The 22,741-nt window shown below is 41.5% G+C and overlaps 1 protein-coding gene across 13 annotated transcripts in view; it reads right to left on the bottom strand.

Annotated features, from left to right (window-relative positions):
- The window catches only part of BRD4 (bromodomain containing 4), an 81,370-nt gene that overhangs the window by 24,700 nt on the left and 33,929 nt on the right, over positions 1–22,741 (bottom strand). For 7 of the 13 annotated variants that reach the window (XR_015948416.1, XM_035104762.3, XM_088663097.1 and 4 more), the window contains exons 3-11: positions 19,432–19,750; positions 16,610–16,747; positions 15,487–15,622; positions 14,105–14,388; positions 10,492–10,854; positions 6,692–6,820; positions 5,640–5,849; positions 2,880–3,079; positions 909–1,210 (exon numbers count right to left, since the gene is read on the bottom strand). Coding sequence is in view for 12 of the 13 variants with exons in the window: in XM_035104762.3 (XP_034960653.1) it covers positions 909–1,210; positions 2,880–3,079; positions 5,640–5,849; positions 6,692–6,820; positions 10,492–10,854; positions 14,105–14,388; positions 15,487–15,622; positions 16,610–16,747; positions 19,432–19,716 (2,047 nt within the window). In the remaining variant the exon portion in view is untranslated. The remainder of the gene's footprint in view (positions 1–908; positions 1,211–2,879; positions 3,080–5,639; positions 5,850–6,691; positions 6,821–10,491; positions 10,855–14,104; positions 14,389–15,486; positions 15,623–16,609; positions 16,748–19,431; positions 19,751–22,741) is intronic. The other 6 variants (XM_088663098.1, XM_088663101.1, XM_088663099.1 and 3 more) reach the window with 3 other exon arrangements.

Below are 22,741 nucleotides of genomic sequence, written 5' to 3'. Positions count from 1 at the left end.
TAAGAATATAATCCAGAACCCATTCTTGTGCTATGCAGTATTCCCGTTAAACACTATGGGCCTTGCTACTCTTTTCCCTGTGGAAGATTTGTGCATACTGATATGTTTTTAACTGGGCCAAATGAAGCAATACTTTCAAAAGCACAGGGAGAATGTGCTGCCATGCTGTTCTTTTTCTTTCCAAGGCTTCAACATAAAATATGTAGAAGAAAAGTTTGCCTTGTTGTATAGTCCTTTAAAAACAATGCAAAATTAATGGGACTCTAGATACAAAAAAGGAAACCTTTTAAAAACTTTCAGATTTCTCAAATGGTAATAACTACTTCAAAATGCATTTATTTTCTGCTGTGCACCTCTTTTAGAAAGTTTGTCCTTCTTTTGAATAATGTGTATGCGAAAGTAGTCAATTATTAATACAAAAACTTTTAATAATTTCCAGCAATGGAGAAGTATCATAGAGCCTTTGTTCGTTGCTTTATAAGATACCAACCTATGGGTCTTAGAAATATTATCTGCAACTAAAAAAAAGTTTTGTGTCTGGTTGTGGTGAACAGTTTCATAATAAATAGAACATTCATAAGTTTTACAAAACAGTTAAAATGGGCATAAAAGAGAAATATGGTATGTTTTTATAGCTGTTTGAAGAGAAAATATTTGTAATGTAGTTATAAACTGAGGAACACTATGATCCAATCATAGGCCATCAAGAAAGTCCAGTGATAACATCTAATAGATCTGTTCTTTATTATTAATCTAATCCATCATTTGCTAGAATGGGGGATTCTTTTTCCTTGCATGAGTTTATAGTGCCTGAATACTAATATGTTCCCCCATCTCTCTATACAGTGGCAAGAGATTAAATACACAGCGCTGGAATGCAACACAACTGCTCTGAGCTTGAAAGGTACCTTGAGGTTTCCTCTTTTTCCGTAAACAAGATGTTACATATCTTTCCAGCTCCCGCAATGTGGATGCCTTTAATGTCTCAAAGTCAATTTCAATCTCATCAGGATTGGAGTTTTTCAGCGTGGGTTCTCTTGACTGGATGATATGGACAACCCGGCCTAGTTTTTCACCAGGGAGTTTGTTAATGTCCAGACTCAACTGTCTCTTTTCTTCGTAAGACATTGGTTTACATTTTTCCTCCTCCTCAGACTCATAAGCAGGAGGTGGCTTGGTGTTCTTCAGAGTCACGGGCTCCTTCTTACTACTTAAAAGAACAATTATTAATTCATTATTTTACAAAACAATGATTTTAGACAGACAGCAAAATGCTATTCTAAAGTGTGTTGTTAATTATGTTTGCAATTTGTTAGCATTGTCTGCTACATTCTGAAATCTGGCATAGTCAAATGCCTAATAATCTGAGCTGAAAGTCAAGAACTTTACAGTTCAAATCTTACCTTAGTCATATAGCCTTACTAGGTGGCCTTAGACAAGCCATCATCTCATACCCTCTACCCACCTGTAATTTGGAAACAATAATAACGACCTCTTTTCCAGAGTTAATGTAAGGATTACCAAGATAATCTATATGAAAATCACTGAATACTCAGGGGGCTATATAAATGCAAAGTATTACTGTTTCAGCAAAATAACAGTACATATAAAATGACATATAGAAAAGAAGAAGAAAATCACAGGGGAGCAACACATATTTGCAGAATGCAAATACAATCTTAAGTTTGTTATGAAAGTGGGTAAGGGAGGAACAGCATAATGATTTGCTGTATTTGCAATAGAGACTACACTATTGAAGGTGCCACAGGAGATGACAAACGGAGTATGGAAATTAGGTAATCACCTGATAGATGTCCAGACAGTTCAAAAATAACCCCCCCCCAAAGGAAGGGGCAAGAATGCCAGCTCCCTGCCTCAAGTTCTAGAATGTTCCTGGAGTGGGCTCTGTGCAGGTGCAGTGGGACTGCACAGAGACCATAAAGAACCACTCAGTGGGACAGAATTGCTCCACGCTTAATTACTCCCTATACTTCCATTTGTTTCTCATAGCAGTTGGCAGCTGAACATTATTATTATTATTATTAGTAGTAGTAGTAGTAGTATTAGTATTATTTTAAAAAGCTAACTGATTGTTAGTTATATTTAAACCTAAACTTTGTTTCTGGTCTTTTTAAAACATGTAGTCCTACTCCACAGTGAACACACACATTGGACAAAACTCCAGGAGCCAGTTTAGAGAAATTTATGTCTTCACTCTAAAACGGAAAGGCACCACCCACTGGGTGGTGATCTCTGCATCTTAAAATATTGGCCTTATATAAAACAAAAATATCAATATAAATCATAAATATAAATAAAAAATATCAATATAAATGCTCAGAATAGATCCACTGAAATAGACCCATATAAATTAAAAAACATGACTAAATTAGGTAGATTAATTTAGGTAGATTAAGACTAAATTAGGTAGATTAATTTCAATGTGTACTCAAGCACAACTTATTTGGATACAGCCTCATAATTACAATTTACCAACACAGCAGTCTGTTAAAGGACTGCTTGAAATGATTTTACTGATACTAAGGTTTTCTAATATGCAAAAAGTCTTCAATTGCTCCTCAAAATCTAGAGCACAAAATGCGACTGCAGGAGTAAGCCTTTGTATCAGGTAAAGGATCTGCTAAAACCAAAATTCTGTACATACTTAGTTTTCCTACAAGCCAAGAAAGCTCAAATAAATGGTAGTGCTGTATAACTAGAGTTTTACTTTCATAATACTATATGGTTGAAAATAATGTGAATTCAACTGGGTTTTAGATATTTGAAGGATTGGAAGTTTTGCCATAATCCTGACAACACACTTATTCTTCAGTCCAAACAAATCAAATAAAGTAAAGAATTGAACATAGAAGGCTGACCTTGAGTTACTGTTACTGCCATTATTTTTCTTGGCCTTCTTAGGTGGTGGATCCTTGGTTTTATTTTTTTTATTCTCTTCTACTTCTTCTTTCTTTTTGTGCTTCTCCTTTTTCTTTTCTTTCTTGTCTTTCTCCTTCTTCTTTGGTTTGTTCTGCTGTGGCTGGGACAGGGCAGCCAACTGCTCATGCACTGCTTTAAGCTAAGGAGTGGACATAAAGATCAATACAATTTTGTTCTGATCTCTTCATTTTAATCTCCCCTTGCAAAAAAAAAGGGGGGGGAGTACTGATCCCTCTGCTTACTTTGGTGCCCATCTAACTGCCTTTTTACTAAAAGTTTTGTGTGTAATGTTATCAAGATCACCCATTCATTCTACATGAGCAATATTGTCGACTGAGCAGGAAGGGAAGAAACAAGTGTTTAACTCTGGAGACTCTGCCCACTGCTGGAGGGAATGGCGGACAATTCCATCTTCTCCGCTCTAACTGTGTTTTTTAGGTGGCTGCCTTGGGAGTATGCAGCCTCCCTTACCCCTCCCGGGACGCTACGGGAGGGGGCCGCTGGCCGCAGATGCTCCTTAACCCACCCGGACCCCTGCGGGGGGGGGGGGCTGGGCTGTAGCACCCGTTGGAGTCGGCACTCCTGGAAGCCACCCACCAGGCATATGGGTCCCATTACTTGGAATTTTAATTAGAGGAAAGTTTTGGGCATGCCTCAGATGAAAGAGTGAAAATTTATTGCTTATGGACACAGCCCTGAGTAGCAGAGAGAATTATTTGAATTACGGCCAATGCGAGATAAGAGGAAACATCGCAGGAGTGAAGAGTGAGCATCTGGAGAATCCGAGACACCATACAGGTAAGTGCAACCTTTTTCTTTGTTCTTTGCCTATAATTTATCAAATACCTTTCCTGGACGGAACATCGGACTTGATGTAGAGCAGCAGGATAATGGAGAGTACAAACTGGTGGACATGGAACTTTAAAGAAATATGAAATTGGAGGAATTATATATAATTTGACATCTTTGCAAAAATCTCCCTTAAAATCCTTGCCCTGGCTGAGATGCTAAAGATTTGTGTCTGTAAGGAGGATTTAAGATTTGTGTCGCAGTTCATAAATCAAACAAGATGGCGCTTGAATGGAATGCAGTCAGAGGTAGAAGAGAAGTCGCCCGGTTTTGAGAAGAGTGAGAAGGGACGTCTGGCTTTTCTTCTGCTGGAAAGACTGTGATTCTATTTTCAGAGAAGCCATGGAGAGGGATTTGGATATAATTTATGACTTAATTAATATTAGGGGCCAGAGATCGGAGGGAGGTTACAGATACAGTCCACAGAGAGACAGAAAGTATTTGGAAACATCCGGCTGGCAACGTAAACTCAGAGGCCAAGAAAGGACAGTAATGGACTTGAAAATATGTGATATTTATATCAGAGGCTGTTAAATAAGGGATAAATTGAAAAGGAAGCAAGGGATATTGGTGATTAGCAGGGAGCTCTGGGAATCTGAGGCATGGGAGTCCGAAAAATTAAGTATAATTGGCTATAATTGCAATGTTTCCTTTAATTGGAATTGTATGATTAATTTGGATTTGTAAAAATGTAATTGGGAATAATTTCAATGTGATTTGATGTGTTTTAATTGGAAAATTTAATAAAAAGTATTTCAAAAAAAGAAAAGAAAAAAAGAAGTGTTTAACTCTAGTTCAGGGGTCCCCAAACTACGGCCCCCGGGCCGGATGCGGCCCAATTGACCTCCCAATCCGGCCCGCGACGCCGCCCGCTGCCGCCGCCCGCTCTTACAATCTTCAAAATCGGCAAAAAATCGCCGAAAATCCTTTGTGCGCATGCGTATGGGCCTCTCCCGACCCAGAAGACGTCATTTCCGATGCACTTCCGGGTCGGGGGAGGCCCATACGCATCCGCACAAGCGATCTTCGGCGATTTTCTTTCCGACAGTGTGCGCATGCGCACGGGCGCGCACTCCCCCGCCCTCCGGCCCGCTGCGTGCGCACTCCCTTGCCCTCCGCGCGGTCAGCGCGGCGGGCACCGGCCCGAAGCCCGGTAAGTCTGGGGACCCCTGCTCTAGTTGCTAAAGCAATTAAGATAGCCATGGAAGGTCAAGATTCTCCTTTAGCCCATGCTTCTTCTCTCCTCACATCATATCAACAGTGCAAAGAGTGTGAGACTCAGGCTTCAACAATTTTACTCACAAAGCAAAGTGTGGTGCTGTCCATAGTCAGCAACCAATCCTGCCTTTCAACTTTGAAGCTAGAAAGGTGGGCAGAGATTGTCCCAGCAGTAGCATAATGATACTCATCACCTTTCTAGCTCCAAAGTTGGGAGGAAGACTCAGTCAAACAGGCCATTCAAAAATTATAGACCCAAAGTGATTCCAGACTCTTTCCACACTAGAATTCTATAGTACATACAAGAGGAATGTGTGAAAGTAAACTCTGCCTGATTCTTTTCAAGTAGAATTGTAAGTCCTGGGATAAAAAGCTTATGATCACTGGCTATAAAGAACATATGTTCACTCCCCCCCCTCACCTGCTATAGATCTGAGAACTTTGGGTTCTCTTCCTCCTTTGAAGTCTTAAGTTGCAGGCTTGCAAAATAATGAACTCCAATGTGGTCCAGAAGACCAAGATTTTGCACATGGTTGGGTATACAGGGAACTGAACAGATCCTTACTCCAAACCTGAAAACTGCAGTTAAGTGGACCAAAGGTGATGCAGATTCTGAAGCATAAATAGACTACCTGTTCCTGGAGCTCTGCTAGCCGCTGAGCTCGTTCTTCTTCAGAATCGTCGGATGAACTGTCACTATCAGAGGAGCTGTCACTGCTGCTATCACTGGATGAAGGTGGGGGCACTTTGGGTGGAGGCTGCACCACTACTGGAGAGGAAGCTGGAATCACAGGTTCTTCAGGCTCATCTGGCATTTTAGCAAAACGCATCTCGAATACATCCTGGAGAAATACAATAAGCAATATATACATTAATCCCCACTCGGCAACCACCTTTAGGATGCTACTTTCTCCAAAGTTGAATCACCAGTGGTATCCCTAGTTCCAAACCCAAAGAGGAAGTCCAGTAGGATACCATGCTCAGTGGATACAAGCCAGAAGACTCAATAGAATCACATTCCTCCTGTCTCTTTCCCAGCAAAGTTTGTCAACCAGGTTTTGAGCTTTTCTCAAAACTAGGCCTCATGTCTGAGACCCTACTGAAAAATAAATGGTGCACGCATATTTTACAGATATATTTTTTGCCTAGAGTAATGTATATATTGTTGGGATTTTTGTTCACACCGAGCTACTCAAGCAGCGAGGCTGGTATGTGTGTCTGTTTCCCAGGAGAAATGAATGTACCTTATCAGCCTTTCTCCCCATGTGATGTTTTCACTGTATTTTACTTTCTGTTCTGGCTGCAGTAATGCCGGACGCATTTTACATGCAGCTCTGACTGTCTGAGATGGGCAAGCAGAGACACTCTGCATCTTGCCACAATAAAGGAGTTTAGTTCTACTTCATGGTTTGTGTGTGTGTTGTTCTTCACGCTGGGAACAATCACATATTTCCTGTGCCGCCGGGATCATCCTGTAGCCGGGAATGAGCACGCAGGCTCCTAGCTCTGGGGCCCATCTCACAACTGCTCCTGGGCAGTCAAATGCCAACATTTGATGCTTATAGTTGCATGTTTTATGTTAGTTTAATATTTCATTATTTTCTTCTGATAATTAGATTTTGGTGAACTCTTAAAAAGTAACATTTTAATACAGAACTTAATTTTAAAGAAATATTTTCTTTACCTGCAGTTTCCGTGCCATAGCAACCACCTCATGATCAGGAGGATTATACTTGTAACAATTGGAAAACATCAATCTGACATCAGCTGCAAATTCCTGAGCATCTCTATAATCCCGGTTCTCCAGTTTTGACTACAAATGTAAAAAATTAAAATTCTGCCATTAATATTTCAAATATAATACATGAAGAATATGGAGCAATGAAACCAATATTTTGCACTTCTATCACGTGTCTGACTGTCTGTGGGTATATGCACAAGGAAGCTACAGCAAGATTTATTACAGGCAATGGTTAGACTTTAGAGATGTTTGCAGTACTGAAAGCACATCAAAGTGCAAGTAAATAAATAGGTACCGCTCCAGCGGGAAGGTAAACAGCGTTTCTGTGTGCTGCTCTGGTTTGTCAGAAGCAGCTTAGTCATGCTGGCCACATGATCCGGAAGCTGTACGCCAGCTCCCTCGGCCAATAAAGTGAGAAGAGCGCCACAATCCCAGAGTTGTCCACGACTGGACCTAATGGTCAGGGGTCCCTTTACCTTATAGTAAACTACTTTTTACAATGTTCTGAAATCTCTCACAACACTCATTGTTGTGGGGATCAATCTATTATAGGACATGTGCACTAGCACAGTAGATCCTTGATAGGTACTTTCCCAGTCTGGAAAGAAGTCTATAAAGCAATTCATAGAATGTTGGCATTCTTACTGCAGAAATATAGAAATCTTTTAAGTAATAGTTTTAAAAATCCCATAGTTTTATATCCTCACTGTCTTTGGAAAGCAGGCCAGATGCATTGAGTAGCACAGTGCAAGACTCAGGAGAATTGCCTCTTCCCAGCAGCCAGAAGGGGCAGCTATTGCAAGAAACAAATAGAATAAGATCACATCTTCCCTCTCCTACAGGAGTGGATTACTTGAATAGTACTTGCGCTACAGCTGCATGTTAAGTTCTTTGCTATGCTAATAAGATGGATGTTACCACTATAAGGGAAGGTCAATGAAAATCTGGGTTGGCCCTTCCATTAGGCAAACTGAGGCAACTGCAAATTACACCACCTGAAGCCCATTGCTTACCTCTCTTGGCTGGCTCTGCTGCTGCCTGTTCGCTGAAACTCTCTCCTCCCTCCAGGAAACACTAATGGAGGGGGGTGGAGTTCCATCTCTCAGAGCAAAGCATTCTGGGCAGAGTAGCCATGAAAGTGCATGTGTTGCCATTGTTTGCGGTGGCAGCTAATAATGCCTAAGACTGGAGGGAGTTGCAGTAACTTTAAGCTCCCTGATTCCATTTTTTGTATCATTAAAGCCCTACATCAAACTGCAGCACCACATGTGTTTTCATGGTCCCCCACCCCAATCTCAAGATTCATTGTTTGGAGGTAAGGATCTATCCAGGTCCTTCCTAGAACTAGGCAGGGAGGAAGGAGGTGGAAGCCTTGTTGGCGCCACAACATAATGTAATCACATGTGTGAGTGTGAGTGAGTGAATGTATGTATGTATGTAGGTATGTATGTATGTATGAATGTGTGTATGTCAGAACAATTCATCCTGAAGTAGCAGCAAAACAAACAGACAGAAAGCTTGGGGGGGGGGGGGAAGGTGCTATAGCCAGCACAGCAATGAAGAGAATGGGCAACAGCAGCTTGGGTGACACAATCTCTTTCACCAGCCCTGATACAAACACAGCACATTTCACAAAACTACACATGGCATCTTGGGGAAATTTGGTCCATAATGCCTCCGATGTACAGGATAGCCACATTAATACAGCCAGCCTGTGCACTCTTGACCATGTTGGTGCCCCCCGCCCTGGAAGTCTAACTTATGAAGAGACTCTTTTTTGCATCAATCCATCCTCTTTTCCCTTTAGCAAATTTATTCCTCCACCTACCTATCCTTTCTGCACCAAAATTATTAACAAGATTCAATTAATTTATTCCCCCTCTCCACATCAAATCTGTCTTAATAATTACTTTTAAAAGCAGACCTGTAGCTCTGACAAGAAGCCTGGTTTACAAAAACAGAAAATGTTTACTTCTCTGTAGTTCATCCTCATTCCCCACTTCCACACAGCAAAGCCTTAGGCACAGACAAGGTGACCAACTAGGAACTCCACAGCCCTAAGCTGAACCTGACAAAGAAAAAGCCAGAAGAATTTCTTCCTGTATTAATTTTTATATAAGTAGCACAGCCAATGAAGGTCAGTGGAGTAACCTCCCCCCTCAATTCTTATGGATGAAATGACTGTCAAACTTAGTTGCTGCAGTGTTACCCTGATAGCACCAGAAAGAGAAACTGCAGATGAAATAGCTGAACCTGGAAGCCAATAATGGTGCTACTGGTATTAAATAAGACCTTATGTATGGCTCCACAGTCTGAGCAACTCTGCTAAGAACAAACTCCTGTGCCTCACCTATGTTATCCTTCAGAAATTGATTCTCTGAATGGCTTTGACCATTTAACTCTGCTTCTGGTCCTCTAATGCTTAAAATCCAACCATCTACCTGTATTTGATCACATTACATTTCTATGGCTATTCAGACTTGTAGTTTCTGCTTTTGGACTTGACCCATACTTGACTTGGTACATACTCATTGAGTATGTGACAATGTGTTATACCCATTAGATGGGGATGTTGACTACTTGTACCATAGTTGTGCTATATGAAAGAAAGCATGGCTGGAACCCTAAAAAGGAGCATTCTACATGGCAACATTTTGTTGCAAGTCTTATTATCATGTATTGATGAATACTGAACATGTGTCATCCGAGTCCTATACAGCTTTAAATCCTATTCAGCCTTTCAACTCATTAGCGAGGCATCATCTCCTAATCATCTTTCTACTTTTCCCTTTTCTATTCCATCGAAGAAGTTGCCATTATTTTCTGCACTAACAGGTGTACAAAACCTATTTTGTTGATTTCTAACTAGTTTTCCCACTGTGCTACCCCCATGACATTATATGTTGACAGTGAGCTCTGGAACACCTTCTGAGCATCTGTGCTCTCCCTGCCAAGAAAACTGTCCCCCAACTCCACCCTGGTTGCTTGCACATTTGCTGCTGGTTCTGGAAAGTCCTATGGTAGCAGCATACTAACTCTGAGCAAAGGCTACAAATAGGAGAAGTCCCTTCACGGTGGAACTGAAATTGATACGAAATTAAAAACCTATTTGTGGTGAAGCTGAGAAGTCTGACTATAGGTAGAAGCTCTTTCACTGTAAGATGAAAACTGTCAATGGTTTCTTAATCACTTGCTAGTGTCACCTCCACAGTAAAGATTGGACTTGCTGAAGAGGAAGAAGAAAAGCTAGTCACTTTCACTGCTACTTTTTGCAGCCTCTGTAGATATCCAAGGTTGAGCAAGATTTGTGCATCTAACTACACCTAGATTTTTCTCAGACCAGCATACAGTTGTTTTTGCTTCCAATTACCAAGATCAACCCCCCCCTAGTGGAAATTAAGTTGAAAATAACTGGACAAAAGGGCCAAGAATACTTGTCTAAACCAGAGGAACTACAAAATCAGAAATCAAGCCTCCCTATCCACAAAGAATATAAACAGATGGTATTCCCTCACATTCTAGATGTTGCTGAAATCAAACTCCCGTCAGTCTCAACCAGCAAAGCCAAGGGTTAGGGATGATGGGAGCTGGGAGTCTAGCAACAGTTTAAAGTTACACAGTAAACAAGCACATGCTTACACAAGCAAACACAGGTACAGTTCCTTCATAACTTACAAGGTGTATAAATGTGTGGGTATTGGCATTCACAGAAGACTACATGCACAGCATAAAACTACACTTACTTTAATTGTGCTCAGATCCATGGGATGCTTAATGATATCACGGTAATCATGAAGCCCAAGTGCTTCCACATCCACAGGTTTGTAGAAGGGCCATGCGTAGGCAGCATGCTTCTTAGCAAACATCTCTTTTATGATGCCACTACAATATTTTAATTGCTCTGACACTTTATTACTGCTACTCTTCTCTACTACATGCTGCTGAGAGTCTGGAACATCCTTCTTAGGCGGCTTCACTGGTCGGCTTTCTCTTCGTGGACCTGTCTTGACAGCCTTGGGTTCTGTGGGCAGTGATGAGGACTCATGAACCGGGTCTATTGTTGTTGGAGTTGTAGTGTCTGCTTTCCTCTTCACACCTTTTTTTGTCTGCAAAAGCAAGCAGACACTCTATGTAGCCTTCTGTTACTTGTATTGGCTAGATAGGACCATGTGAAATCCTCACAACTGAGTAAATACGAAGGGGAAAACACCATCACAAACACTTCCCACAAAAATGGCATTGGACTAGGTTCACTTTTCCCCATAAGATTTTAATAAAGCTTTTTTATGATACAATAAGATAAAACCTAAATAAAAAGAAAAAAAGAACAGGCTGAGTCCTCTCTAAAAGGTAGCACTTAACCCTTGCCTCACTTTTGAGTTCTAGAAAATAGGTCTGCTTAACTATACTTAGGCCAAGTATATAATTCAATGTAAGTATGAAGTTTACGAAAAAAAGAGAAATAGTTAAAAACCATATAAAAATCTTAATAACCAGTGTAGTGAAATATGGGGGCCAGCAGTGAAGTTGTGTGCTATGAAGCCCCTGATTAAAATCTTGTCTTAGCCATGAATTCACTAGGTGGCCTTAAGTAAGCTATTACATGAGGTGTGGGGAACGTAAGGCTCTCCTGGCCTCTCTATGTGGACTGTGGGACTTTCCCAGGCCGCGCCTCCTCACTGGCCTTACTCTGCACCCTTGTCAGCTTTTGTTTGTGTGTAATGTCCTTGGACTATGCTTGCCTGGAAGGACAACATGTGTGTGTGTGTAGAAGCTTTTGGCTGGAATGTAGCCCATTATACAAAGTTTAGAGTCATGTCCGTTGCTATACCCACCTTTTCCTTGGCCCCATCTACCACCACCATATTGCCCCCAGAAGATTGCTCATGAAGAATGCAGCCCTTGGGCTGAAAAAGATTCCCCACACTTGCACTGTAGTCTCTGCTTCTCATCTGTAATTAGGGGTTCGTAATACCTTGTTCTTTGTGAGATAGTGGTAATGATTACTTAGATCAGGGGTCCTCAAACTTTTTAAACAGGGCGCCAGTTCACTGTACCTCAGACACTGTTGGGGGCCGGACTATAGTTTGAAAAAAATAAGAATGAATTCCTATGCACACTGCACATATTTTATTTGTAGCGCACAAGAAACAGGAAAAAACAAAGGAGGCAGGATTGTTACAGAACAGGTCTGTCCGTACACACCCTGTGTGCTGATGGGTTTCGTCCGCTGCCTCCAAGGAGCCTCCCCCACTGCACTCACAAGCCAGGGAGACACGCAGCCCAAAAGGAACGTGGGGAAGCGTTAACTGCACACAACTCAAGCCCGGCCGCACCTGGGAGTGGGAACTAAGGGAACTGCAGCTGGATCCAGGGTAGTGCGTCTCTCCCTTCCCGTGCAGTGGGCATGGCATCTCAGGGTCTCAGCCGGGCGGAAGAGGGCGGCTGAGCCGGGCGGAAGACGCCTCCGCGCGTATTGCATTCCTGCCATTGCTGTTGCATCTTTATTTTATTATTTGGTTTGGTTTGCGTGCCTCAAAGGGACCTCCATTTTAGGTTGGGTGCTTGCAATGTGGGGCTGCCCCATTGAGCCGGTTTTACGGCTATAAAAAAATTAAGACAGCGGCAGGTTCTGCAATGACCGGGCGGGCCAGGTTCAAGACCCTGGTGGGCCAGATTTGGCCCGTGGACCGTAGTTTGAGGACCCCTGACTTAGATAATGCATGTGAAACAATGCAAACACTCTAGTGCTACATATTTGCCATATAGCCTATGCTGCCCACTTAAAATGAATGTTTTAAGTTCTTTCCCAATGGTACTAAGTTTACATGATAAGAGTTCCTGAACTGATGACTTGAAAACGCCACATTTTGAGAATTGAATTGAATTCATTATAGGTTCATTTCACTTGAATGCTGTTTGGAATGGTGCTGTTCAAAATGAAAATTTTGAATACCCAGACAGTTTTGAAACTGAGAAAGCTTAGTTGTCTAAAAATCACGTTACCTATATCTACCTTTACAAAACACTCGCCACAATCTTATCCAAGTTTACTCCGAAGTCCTACTGTGCTCAATAGAGCTTATTCCCTAATAAGTACATTTAGAAATGTTGTAATTGTTATCTATAGTAGGAAGATCTGGTTTTCACTTGCAAGCTCCATGTAAAAGAGAGAGGTGAAAAACAAGGGTCAAACCTCAGTACTGACCTGACCAATGATAGGAATCAAATATCTAAAAATCTGCACTGGAGAGGCTAAAACTGTATCACACTAAAGAGGGGCAATTTCCCATGCAACAACCACACCAATATAAGAAAACCTGTGACAATAATGTCAACATTTAGCCACCAAATACATTATCTAGTGGCTGTATTTATCAGACCTTACACCGCTTTTGCTTTTCTCTCTGTTGCTTTTCGGTTCCTCATGACAAAGCATGGCTTCCAACGAGGGAGTACATATTGCACCTGGTTCATGGGTGTCGCATTACTTAGCTCAAGCTGACTTACCTGGTACAGTGAGACTGCACAGTTACACATTTCTCTCAAAGATTTTTAAAAGATGTTCTGGGAGGGTAGCAGAGGACATTTCAACCACTTTATTTCCAGGGAAGGCTCAAGGCTCCTTCACGTTTTATATAGGACACACACAATTTTAAGAATGTGCACACGTAGCAGAAATGCCCAGCCAATTGCAGCTTACTAGTTTGTGTAAAATGAGATTTGTGAAGTGACTCTCAGCATGGGTACGCTATTGGGGGGAAGGGGGAATCAACTTTAAGAAAACGATATATAATAATATAAGTTTTCTCTTTTACGAAGTCAGTACAATGATTCATCCAGCCCAGCACTGACAATTATTCATGCCTCCATTTAGGAACATAGGAGTCATACTATTGGACCATCTAGCCAAGTATTGTCCACACAGTTTGGCAGAGGTTCTCCAGGGTTTCTGTCAAGAGTCTTTCCTAGCCCTACCTAGAGATACCAGGAACTGAACCTGGATCCTTCTGAATGCAAAGGATGGGCTCTACCACCGAGATTCAACCGCTCCCACTGTTCTCATGCAGAATTCTTTCCTGACCCAAATGAGACATACCAAGGATAGAACTTGGGTCTTCTACAATCACAGCATGTATTCTAATATAACTCTGCTCTCTAACCATCAGAGGTAGAAGTTTACAGGCAAACAAAATTTAAACAGGGGAAGTCCTAACTCTGCAAGAATGTAGTGAGAGAACCGTAAGCATAAATATGCCCTGGATCAATATGGCTTTGGTCAAGCCATTTCACCTATTCATCTAAAACTGCCACTTGCCATAAGGAAACAAAAGAGCAAAGCTGTAATTTACTCACCTTCATGGGCTGTGCAGCAGTTGGGATAATTGGTTGGTGTGTTTGAATGGGTTGGGGAGCAGAAGCTGAAGGAGGGGGAGGGGGAGGCTGGGGAGGTGGTGGTGGTGGAGGCTGGGGAGGCACCACCGTCATTACTGGCGTCTGGACAATAAGATCAGGGGTCACAGAAGGAAAGGAATGAGTTGTTTGCACCGGCTGAGGATTTGGCTGTGAAGCCTGCGTCTGTGGTGGGGATGATGCTTGAGTTGTATTCTGTACCGTTGATGCTCCAGCCTTGGATGTAACTGTTAGAAAAGGAAGCATCATCATATGCTGTACAGCAAACCTCAACACATGCAAAAACGTAGTTCAAATAGCCCCACCCCCTGCAGGAGAAATCACTGCTATGCCATGGAAATGCTGGAGAGATGTAGGCAAATCAAGAGGCTGTGAAATTAAGAGCCTTGTTACCAGGCTCATTATCTTCAGCTGGCTAAAAGCCTCGTTACCTGGTTCATTATCTTCAGCTGGCTGCGCAACAGGCTGAGCATTTTCAGTGCTGCTTCCAGAACTGGTTTTTTTTGTTTTTGTTTTTGCTAGACCTGCTGTGGCCTCCTCAAGGACTTTGAGCATGACTGGTTGAGTGTGCACAAAGCTGGAGGCCTTTTGCCTGTCCCCCCTCCAGGAGAAACCATTGCTATGCCTTGCCGGCGCTGGAGAGAGGTGGGTAAATAGACTGGCTGTGTGACTGGAAGCCTCATTACCTGGGCTCATTATCATCAGCTGAGCAACAGATTGACTGCTGTGGCTATTTCTCGGACTGCCTTTGGGGTGCAGAGCATATCCCCCCACAAAAATAATGAATTTTTGCTTACCCGTGTTACTGTTTTTCCTTTCTTTATAGAGATTGTGATGTTCTTGGCTAAGCTGTACATGAATTTGGAGATACTGATTCCTACCTCTTCTTAAAGTGAGCGCCTTCTATTTGGATAGTATTTGGTTTGTTGGGTGAGAGGCATGGGAAGTATTTTACCCAGTACAGTGGAAAACTAAAGAAAGTGATTTCTATACTCCACTTTTCCAGGCTGAGAGCCTATTAGCAGGGATAGGTTCTGCCCCCCACCCCAAGACAAAGGGAATGATTGATGTCAATGCTTTCTTTAAGAGATGTTTCTGCATTGTTACTTGCTAACACTAGGTAATTCTCTCTCCCTGGCATGGATACTATACGTACATGAAACACACACACACACACACACACACACACACACACACACACACACACACAAGTTCCCTTCAAGTACAAGTTCATCCACCCTATTCAAATACACAAGTAATGATAGTGAATACTGGCTAGTCCAAAAGGAAAAAAACACGTGAATAGGCAGTCCCAATATCAGTACCTGTTTCCTTCCTCCCCCGTCCTCTTCCTTTTGTCTGGACTATAACAATTTCAGTTTCTTCCTGCGTCATTTCAGATATTTTCTGCAGAAAAAGTTTTTCTAGAGCTTCTGCCATTAAAACAATATCATCCCCTGGCTGAACAAACAAAAAATGTAAGCGGTTACACACATTCACAACTCTGTGATACCATGGAAATAACAGAACGACGTGGCAATAAATCTGCCTAATTGGTATCAATGACACCTGGATGTGTTGGATGCCATGTTTGTTCTGAGGTTGTTTCCAAATTCTACTCGAAGCAAACCCACTGAAATTAATGGACCTAAGTTAATCATGTCTATAAATTTCAACAGGTCTATTCTGCCTAAGATGAAGGCTGGACGCCGCCCTTGATAAGGATGTATTTATTGTGATGTGACATCACACAGAGCTTTTAGCATGCTATTTCCAAGCTGTATGCTTTCATTAAAAAGTCCTGTAGCTTCAAGTTCCCTTTAACCCCATCATATTCTACACCAGGCATCCCCAAACTTCGGCCCTCCAGATGTTTTGGACTACAATTCCCATCATCCCTGACCACTGGTCCTGTTAGCTAGGGATTATGGGAGTTGTAGGCCAAAACATCTGGAGGGCCGCAGTTTGGGGGTGCCTGTTCTACACTGTGTCTAATGTAGTCACTTCTGGGTTCTACTTGACTTTTTCCAAATCAAATTTGGCCATTTCAAGTATTTGCCAGCATACAGCTCTTGCCCCCCAACTCACTGTATTTAATTATATAACTAAAGTAACATACACACTTATTTCTGCTTTTGAAACAGATTCACTATATTTTTTGTTGTAGAGATTTATATCTTGTTTCTTTTTGTTGTTGTTTCAAAAAAAATATCAAGGCAGAAAAGTTTCTCAGAGTTAAACATTTGGAACCTGCTTGTTCTAAATCTGAATTCTGAAAACTGTTAAAAAGTGAAGAATTTTATCTACTCTAAATAAAGAATACATTTTAAAAGAAATGTTGCTTCTAGGGCAGGTAGAAGAAGGAAAGTACTGTTGCATGAGAGAGAAAGTCTCATGCAACGTCACAGACACATCATTTGAAAGCCCAAATATATGAAGACCACATACCTTATTATAGATATAACAGTTTGTAAACATTGTATTGAAGTCCTGGATACATTCTTGTGCATTCCAGTAGTAGTTATTCTCCAAGCGTTTCCTTATTGTTCCCATATCCATAGGAGTTTTAATAATTTTATAATAATCCTGTGGGAACAGAGAGGATTAATTATTATAACTGAAACTTTTGCCAGGCATACTGCATTCAAGCATTTCATGTAGAAAAGCTTAAAGAATATAATTTCTCTCTGTCCCAACTCTACTAATTAATATGTCAACATATTTGGTAACAATGTCTAGAAGATAAAATAATTATAAACCTAGAAGCATTCAGAGTCTTATCAAAACAACTGACAAAGAGGGAAATCATTCAACATTAGATCCTTAGCTATTGTAATATCTATTTATAACTGCTTCTACACTGTCAGGACCCAGGTGGCGCTGTGGTTAAACCACTGAGCCTAGGGCTTGCTGATCAGAAGGTCGGCGGTTCGAATCCCTGTGACGGGGTGAGCTCCCGTTGCTTGGTCCCTGCTCCTGCCAACCTAGCAGTTCAAAAGCACGCCAAAATGCAGGTAGATAAATAGGAACCGCTACAGCGGGAAGGTAAACGGCGTTTCCATGTGCTGTTCTGGTTTGCCAGAAGCAGCTTTGTCATGCTGGCCACATGACCTGGCTCCCTCGGCCAATAATGCGAGATGAGCGCGCAACCCCAGAGTCGGTCACGACTGGACCTAATGGTCAGGGGTCCCTTTACCTTTTACACTGTCAGGCACATTAGTGCTGTATTATTCACATCTTTTACACCCTTTGTGGCTAATGGCAACTTCATATGCAACAGCCATTGGGGGACTGGTGGGGGGGGCACATGGGTAAAAAAGCCCATTTCAAATGCTTATCCCTCCACAACATAGTCCTATCTAGTTCATCCCTCAGTTCCTCTGTGATACTGGGTTTAAAACATACTTTTAATGTAAAGGACAGACACACACATAATGGCCGATAGAACCCAAATTTCACAACAATTAATATGGAAAACCATCAGCTGACTGCTCAAACAAAGTAAGGTACCTGCACCCAGTAAACAATGTGAACCAGAACTTTTAAAACAACATTTCTAATGTTGGGAAGGATTCTGTGGCTGCAGCTCACAATTCCTTTCAATAGCTCTCTTTTCAGACCACCAGTTTAGTTAGCTAGTCTTTAACAACAACAGGACATACTGACAGACAGCGATTTGCCTGAACTGCATATACAGTAAAACCTCGGGTTACGAACGCGATCCGTTCCGGATCGCAGTTCGTAACCCGAATAGTTCGCAAACCGAACGCGATGGGCGCCGCCATTTTGCGCATGCGCAAAGCGCGATTTTCGCGTGCGCGCGGCTTGTGCGCGCACGCGGCGAAAACACTTCCGGGGTTGCGCAGTTCGTAACCCGAACTGTTCGCAAACCGAGGTGGTCGTAACCCGAGGTACGACTGTATAGCTTTAGTACTTAGGGAATGAAGTAGCCCTGTAAGCATGCTCTGTAACATTTCCAATGCGCTCTGGTAGCCATTTAATTGTTCTTTCTTTGGCAACACAAATTTTCAACAATTTCATGGTCAGAAGCATCCCTGTAGCACCATGCAGTGCTGCACAGCACAGGAATGATGTGGATCAGGCCCATGAATCAGGATAGGTACACTGGGCACCACAGTTCTTAAAATGAACCTAATATCCTGACTAGGAAGAATACAAGCTGACCACTGACCAAGCATGCAGAGAAATCTATTTAGGAGTGCGCCAACAAAGGAATGTTCTTTCAAACAGCTTGCAAGATTTCTGTCACACTGCCTAAGTAATACAGCTGAATAAAATGGTCCCTGAGTGGTGGGGCAGCAGCATATCACTGTCCACATTACTATGGCCTGTTGGTTAGCTATTGAGTAGACTTTGAGGTCTTATTTTCAGATTTTCCACAGAAGAATCCTTTGGATAACTAACAAGATAAATCATGGAGGCATGGCTAATCTAAGCCAAGTATTAACAAGGTATCAGAAGGAGGAAGGTACTTTCTCAAAAACTAAATATGAAAATAAAACCTCCCATTTGCCAACCAAAGCAATTATTTAGGTTTGATATGAGGAAAGCTAAGCATCAAGCAAATAAAAATAGTCCCATACAATAATTATAAAATAACCATACAAATAAATGTTGCTGCCACTATTAATTAATTAATTAAAAACAAATGCTGTGATATCTGCTATACAGAGCCCAAAGTGATACAACTCTTACCCAGGGGAATTATGTCTACATTAGATACACAATACGGGGAGAGATGTTGGGGACCAGCAATGGCGACTGAAAATATGGATGGGCACATCAAATGATAGCCTTTCTTCACCTTCCAGCTGTATCAAGCATCCTTCCTATGAAATTTAGTTCATTGAGCATAACATATGCTGCTCTCATGCTTCATTTTCTCCCCCATGCCTACTCCTTACTCCATATTATCTGCCTTATTTCCCTCACTTTACTGTAGGCCCATTTGATGCCCCCTTGTCCTATAAAGTTCAGTACTGTAGAATCTCAGCTGACTGCATGCTTTCTTTATTCCTGTTCCCAGTCCCTTCAACACTTCTGAAGAAACTCTAACGTTTATGTTTATTTCAGTCCTCATGAAACTACATTTCTATTCCTCTCCTGTTGACCCCCTAGCCAATTCCCCTGCCACATATATTTTTTCCACCTTTGGGTTGCTCCTCACCTCCCATCTTCCACAAGCATCCCACACCACTAAATGATAAGATACATTGCTGCTCCTTTAATTCTCTTAAATCTATACTTACAGGGAGGTTTAGTTTGACAGCATCCACAGGCTGCTGGAAAGGCCATGAAAACTGATGTTTCCATAGTGTCTTGAGCACCACTTTGAGCAGATACTGCAGTTGGTTGGTCATACGCTTGGGTTTGTTAGGATTTGAGGTCTCTGGTGGAGGTGGGTTATTAGCTGAAGTATTGCCTTGTTGGGTTTGGCCCTGTGCCTGTGTTGTAGACATTTGTGTAGCTTCTAGTCCATCCCCCATTACTGGTAAATTTCTCAGTCTTGTCCCAGGGCCACTCTCCGCAGACATGCTATTGATCCCATTGCATTCTCCACTAGGCACTCTGTAAAGCAAATGCAACAATATTAAACATGGGTCAGATAAGGTTAACTATACATCGGTGCACAAAATATTATTATTATTGTTTGCGTGTTTCCATTTGCACAGGGTAAAAAATTGCACCCACGCAAGTATACAGCTTGGTTCACCCTCTTACTTGTAAAATCCTACACTAGGTAAGGAACCGAACCATCAGAGTACCCTGAACAAAGCACGTGTAGAATCTTCTAGTATAATCCATCTTTTCTCTTCACCAAACTTTACTAAACATTTTCCCTATGAAGAAGATCCAACACTGTGCTAGCAGTTATGCAAGGACCTTCCTTTCCACTCCCCCAACCCCAGAAACAGATTTTGGCAGCATACAAGTGTCTAGAGAAAGAAGCAAAGCAAAGGGAAGTTCTTTTACACAAGTTCACAGCATCAGCAGGATGCCATAGCTGGATGTTACTCAAAGTATTTCACAAAAAATGCCTTTAAAGCATGTTTGCCCCACTCCTCAAATGAAAAGACTTTCAGAGTAGCTTGCATAAGATCAATAGAAAAGGCAGTCTTTGCTCAGAGGCATGCAATCTAGAAGAAATGACACAAAAGGAAAGGCAATTAGGAGGGAAGAGGAAGGCAAGCATATTCAGGAAACAGAATGGAAACAATTCAGGAACAGAAAGAGCCAAATTGAACTACTGTAGTCTCAGCTGAGTCGACGGAGTGGTCCTGCTTTTCATCTCTCCCTCTGCAGAAAATTTATGGAATAGCTGCCGGCAGAAGAAGTTGAGAAAAGGAGGAACCCGATGGAACTTGTCTTTCAGTGGAGCCAATGGAGCAGGCACCCCCAAACTTTGGCCCTCCAGATGTTTTGGACTACAATTCCCATCATCCCTGACCACTGGTCCTGTTAGCTAAGGATCATGGGAGTTGTAGGCCAAAACATCTGGAGGGGCGCAGTTTGGGGATGCCTGCAATGGAGTGTCCCTGCTTCCCTTGTTTCTTACTGCTACTGCCATGCATTTCTCATCAGCTAGGAGCAGGGTGAGCTTATGCACATCCTACTGATGTGCACGGTGCCTCGGAACACAACCCCCAGGTAAATGGGGAGCTACCTGTATTAATGATCAGTAAAAGCCTAGGAGAAAAGGTAAGTTTTTAGGAACTGCCCAAAGCCAATAGTAGGCACTTGTCCTACTTCAGAGGAAAGGGTGAGTGCCACAAATGAAAAGGTCCTCCTCATGATTGCCACAGGATAGTCGTGGTAAATTGATTTATATACCACATTTTCCACAAAATACATCTGTATTCAAAGCCCCTCAATTTTTAACAGTTGCAACTAGCAGTGAGCATAGCTTTTCCCTTCTCTCTTTCTGGACTGTGGTTTACTCATGGCAAAACCTCAAATTTTCTCCTATACAATGGAAACTTAGCTATTATTCATTAAAGTTAAACTGGCCATATTTGGAACATTGTATTCAGTTCTGGTTAACACATCTCAAAAGGGTTAGAACTGGAAAAGATGAAGAAAAAGCAATCAAATGATTAGGAGGTTAGAACACCCTCACTTACAAGGAAAGGCTAAAATGCTTCAGGCTTTTTGGATGGCTATAGTGGGACAGGTTTATAAAAGCTTTCACTATGTAAAATGAATGTTTTTCCTCCTCTCAAAATCCAGAATAGAGTCATTAGGTTAAACTGGCGGTAGATTCAAGGTGGTTTTTTTGTTTTTGTTTTTTAAAAAGCACTTATTCAAATGACATTAATTTATAATTTTTTCTGCCACAAAAAAATTCTCAAACTCAGGTCCCCATCTGTTATTGGACTACTACTCCCATTATCCCGGACTACTGGTTCTGCTAGCTAGGGATTATGGGAGTTGTAGTCCAACAACAGCTGGGGCCCAAGTTTGAGAAACACTGCACATATCCTCAAATAGCAGTTATGGGGGAAAACAATAGCAGAGACCTTCATGTGCTGCTTTTGAGTTTCCACCAAAGAAAGAAAGAAAAGGATGTTGCTGGCTGCTGTTGGAAACAGGAAGCTGGATCAGATAGATCCTTGGTCTGATTGAGCAGGATTCTCACACTACTTCCCTTTTCCTTACCATACCTTCAACCAGCATGAACCAGTTGGAAAGTTCAGCAGATATTACTGTCATATCAAAAAGTGGCATCAGTGGTGAAAAAGGTAACAGAAGTATCACTTCCTACTCTTCCAGCCTGTGAATAACTTCACCTGGTGCTGCAGAACACTTCAAGGGATGGCCTGACTTATATTTTTAAATTCATCCTTCATAATGAAGGGTGGGTAAGAAATAACAAAATTAAATCAGTATCCCCATTTGCTTTTAGGGAAGAAGCAAAAACTGTTTTTGTTCAACAGGTTTCTGCAAGAGATTGCTTTTAAGGCTGTATAATTGCTGTCTGTTTTCTATTTTTGTTTTTTTATTTGTTACCTTATTATTGTTCTAACATTTGTAAAGCAACATGATTACATTTTAGTAAAGTGATGATGAAATTTCAGAAATAATCTGATAACACCATTGCAATTCTTTTATCAAAAAGCAATAAAAAGGAAATTTTCAGCTTTCGGCCTTAAAACAGAAAAATTCTTCAAACACTATCTCAAATTTAAAAAAATGCTACTTAACTCTTTTTATGTTCTTTTAGGAAATGCCTCGAACAGCCCAGATCCCTTTTAAACAGTGCAATACACAAGGAGAGTCAGGAGAGGGTGCTAAAAGACTAGAACACATAAAGGATAATCTAGCCCAAATTTCCAAAGTCTCTTATCTCATATACACAAGCTATAAAAGCTATGTGGATAATTTGTGCATTTGAATTATTATTTCTTAGACTGTTAGGGCCATAACTGCCCTCCCATAAAGAATATGTAATTTCTAATAAATGACAACTCTGAATTGGTTATTAAAATTACTTGAAATGAAAGAAACTGAAGCAGAGCTCTAAGTGGATGTGTACTGATCAGTGAGATCATGTATGCCAAA

This window comes from Zootoca vivipara, chromosome 2, assembly GCF_965207765.1.
Source record: "Zootoca vivipara chromosome 2, rZooViv2.hap1.1, whole genome shotgun sequence".
Taxonomy (NCBI): domain Eukaryota; kingdom Metazoa; phylum Chordata; class Lepidosauria; order Squamata; family Lacertidae; genus Zootoca; species Zootoca vivipara.
Note: the sequence above shows the minus strand (reverse complement) of the source record. Positions and strands in the feature narration are given on the sequence as shown.